Below are 3667 nucleotides of genomic sequence, written 5' to 3'. Positions count from 1 at the left end.
CTGTGGCAGAGACGCTGTTAGATTTCTAACATGGTTCTAGACTAGCTTCACTTAGGGCCATAAACATCTCGTCCTCATCGTCTTGTACTCATTATCCCCACCTCGTCCCAAATTTAGTGAGCCAGTGCTATACATGAGAAAGTCTTTTACTTCTATTTAGGAAAAAAAAAAAAGAATTTGAGGGTTGGCAAAGAACTCTGACAGATCATGATTTGAGCTCTCTTTCGAAAGGTGGAAATACCTCCCACTAATGGTCCACCCAAGAATTCCGTCATGGACCAGCTTGCTTGTTTTCCACTTTGCTCTTTCTCAGACCACCTTAGTTTCAGAGATACTGGGCAAGCATTGCCTGTGAAGTCCAGGACTCAGGTCCTCACTGTCTCCAGCAACTGCCAAGAACAGGATCCCACCTGACTTGGAGGTAATAGAATTCTTGATCCCCCAAAGAAAGAAAATTGATACATTGGATTTTGGAAAGGTGTCCTTTTTTTGGGAACACAAGGAAGTAACTTTTCCTGCCACATAACCTCCTTGGTGGGTTTTGAAAATAATAGCCTTTCCTTTTTCTGTAACATCTATAATATTCCTTATATTGTAATATCTTTCTTTATTCTGTAATATCTTGGAGGGAAAGAAAGAATGGAAGGAGATTGGTAATTCAGGAGGAATAGAAGCAGTTTGAGGAAGGCCAGTGAGACAGGAGGAAAGAAGGACTGTGAGGACTCCCTTCAGCAGATGCCTACCCGTGCAGTGAGAGCCGATGTGATAACTGATGAAGAGGATGGCCATGAACAATAGAAAGGGGGTGCGGCCTGGCCTGCACCTTGGTGAGGATGAGTCTTCTAGAACTGGCTCAGACTGGAGTCACAGAGATTTGGATCCTTTCCAGCCATGGGTCCCTTCTTAGAATTACTGCTCCTCTATAACCTTTTTTTTTTTTTTTTTTTTTTTGCCTTTAACCAAGAGTTATATAATTTTACAGTAACACTTTCCACTAACTCAAGAATGATTCCAACAACTTTCAAAATCACTTTCATATCTTCATATTTGGAAACTGAGGCACAAGGAGATATGGAGACTGGCCAAAGGCCACAGAGCTAGCTAATGGCCTAACTATGGCTAAAGCCACAATCTATGTCACTTCAAGACACTTGGCACTTTGGGGCCCAGCCCTTGGCTTTGATAGAGCCCTCTCAGCAGCATGGTGCCATCTGGAGAAGCCAGGGCACAGCCCAGTGGACTCCTGGCTGTTTGCTATGTATATAAAATGTTAATAGATTATATTTATATATTATATAATTCTATGTGTATATATAATCTCCAAATCCTTCCAGCATCCTGATGGACAGAGTCTGAAACAGGATGAGATTCTAGAGGATAAAATTATATAATATGTATTATTAAAGAATATGGTATATTATATATTAATATTACATAATATATATGATTGTATTCTGATATTACATAGTATTATCTATCGGATTCCTGGACTCATCTTTAATGAGATGGTCCAGACAAAGCCCAAGGAACAGTTTTCCTCACAAAGTAAGACGGATGTGTTCTGTGGCCCCGGTGCTGGGATGTGGCTGTGCTAACCTGCGTAGCTGCCCTCCCGGCCGCCCCATCCCCGCTGTCCGCGTGGAAAGCAGGCAGTTAGAAGACCACTGGCAAATTGAAGCTTTGGGTTTTTCATTCTCAGTCTTGTGTTTCCATGAAAACAGGAACTGATGTGCACAAACCTATTGACATGGCTGTAGTCATATGTTTGTCAGAGAAAATGCACTATCAGCTGTCAAATCTGTCTCCTCCCACTAAAGATAGAGGGGGGGTGAGACGGTGCAAGAGGCTGAAAGGCAAAATGCCCAAGCAGCCAGGGCCAGGGATGTGTGGAACCCCACATGGTAGGGCAGTTCTGGACCAAGCTGGAAAGGGCTTGGCAGGACATTACAGCTGAGGGTCTCTGGAGAGCCGCCCCCGGAGCTAGTGGGTTGTTAGGTGACCAGGCTGCGGAAAAGGAGGGGCTCTGGCGATACCTTCTCTGTTGCCATAGGAAGTCTCTTAGACAAAATGAAAGCTCCCTCGACCTGTAATCTCCATATCTCTTTTTGTGACACCATTTGGTTTTTCAGAAATGTGCAGGCCAGAAAAACTTTCCTTCAGCAAGCGTTTATTAAGCACCTCCTGTATTCCAGGTACGAGGCTGGGAAATAGGAGGAAAAGAGGACCTGTTCCTTGACCAGGATTTGAATTAGGATCACAAAAATCCAAGCTTTCCATTACATATCTTCTAAATCAAGTGAAACCAGAAACACTAAAACATGCTTGGGAGTAAAGATCAGAATTCTCCTTCTTAAAAACATCTAACACCCTGTAGTTAGTTTGGGTCTGTTCACTTTCTGTTAAAAAAAGTTTCTTGTTTGAACACCTGTGGATGGCTTTCCTCTCCCAAGCCACTCACATGCCAAAGCAGACCCCGGAACAGCTCTTACCTTTGGGGCAGAGAAGACTTCGGTGACGGTCAGCTCCATGCATGAGTCCTGGCCCAGAACGAGAGGGCAAGAGACAGAGTCACTTCCAACTGTGCAGGGACATCCTGGCCGGGCGGCCCTCCTTCCTCGAACCAAGCCAACTTCCTACCATCCCTCAGGACAAAAAAGCTCCTGCAGAGAAATCTCCACTCTGCTCCCTGGCTGTCACCAACCACCAACCACCAACTTCTCTGGACGCTGTGGTGTTCTTCTCATAGTCTAAGAAGTACCCACGGCATCTCCAGAACATCTGGAGAGATGGTGCCTGATAGCTTACTCACGTTTCTCGCTGTGAGGATGTTCAACGTTTTGATGATCTCCTTAATGGCAATACTGAAGTTATGTCCGTGGATGAAAGTGCCGGTGAGTGCTAGTAAGCAGACCAGAGTTGGAATCAGTTGGGAGGTGAGACCCATTAATAGATCTCTGTTTGCAATGACAATATGAGACAAATCAGTTTACTAGGAGAGGCTCACAATGCAATTCTGACAAAGATATCTCTATATATAGATTTAAAATTGCTGAAACTGAGGGAAAATGAGGGAAATTGGAAATTTTCGTTACACCAGGTTGTCAGTCATTTGGGGCCAATCAGCACCTCTCTTCCAGGAGAAAAAATACCTCACAGAAACAGGTAAAATGTTCCTGTGAAATCATACCAATAGGAAAATGAAACCTTTTTTTTAAAATTAACTACAAAGTATCAGCATAGGAAATTACACCATAATTTGTTCTTTAGATTAATCTTATCAGCTTGGGGTTGCTGCTGGCTTTTTGTTTGCATAGAAGGAAGAGGCCACAGGTGTCCGAATTTGTTTTAGTGCAGTCCTCCCGGGGAAAGATAGAGTAATAACAAGAAAGTTTGACTTGAATAGTGTTTCAGCTTGGCTTCTTCCAAGTATGGGTGGCATCTTGGAAACTCTCCTCTTGTGGAAAAGCTGACCTGGGGTTCTTTCTCTAGGTAGAAGGAGAGTAATGGGCACAGACTCTCTCCTATCCCAGAACTCAGGCATGCCATTCCTTCAGGTTTAGGACTTTGGCAAAAAACTGGTGCCATCATGTGGGACTTGACTAAGTCACATTGGATCCACAGGTCCTTAGCAATACAGGGGCCCTCGGCAAAGCCATCTATCTCAACG

General features: G+C 44.0%; 1 protein-coding gene across 1 annotated transcript in view; it reads right to left on the bottom strand.

Moving 5' to 3' along the window:
* The window catches only part of IL4 (interleukin 4), a 7845-nt gene extending 4901 nt beyond the window's left edge, over positions 1-2944 (bottom strand). The window contains exons 1-2 of the mRNA XM_059173468.1: positions 2810-2944; positions 2490-2537 (exon numbers count right to left, since the gene is read on the bottom strand). Coding sequence (XP_059029451.1) covers positions 2490-2537; positions 2810-2944 — 183 coding nt within the window. The remainder of the gene's footprint in view (positions 1-2489; positions 2538-2809) is intronic.
* Positions 2945-3667: the final 723 nt, after the last annotated feature.

This window comes from Mustela lutreola, chromosome 5 (assembly GCF_030435805.1).
Source record: "Mustela lutreola isolate mMusLut2 chromosome 5, mMusLut2.pri, whole genome shotgun sequence".
NCBI classification, from domain to species: Eukaryota; Metazoa; Chordata; class Mammalia; order Carnivora; family Mustelidae; genus Mustela; species Mustela lutreola.
This window is presented reverse-complemented; position numbering and strand designations above follow the sequence as displayed.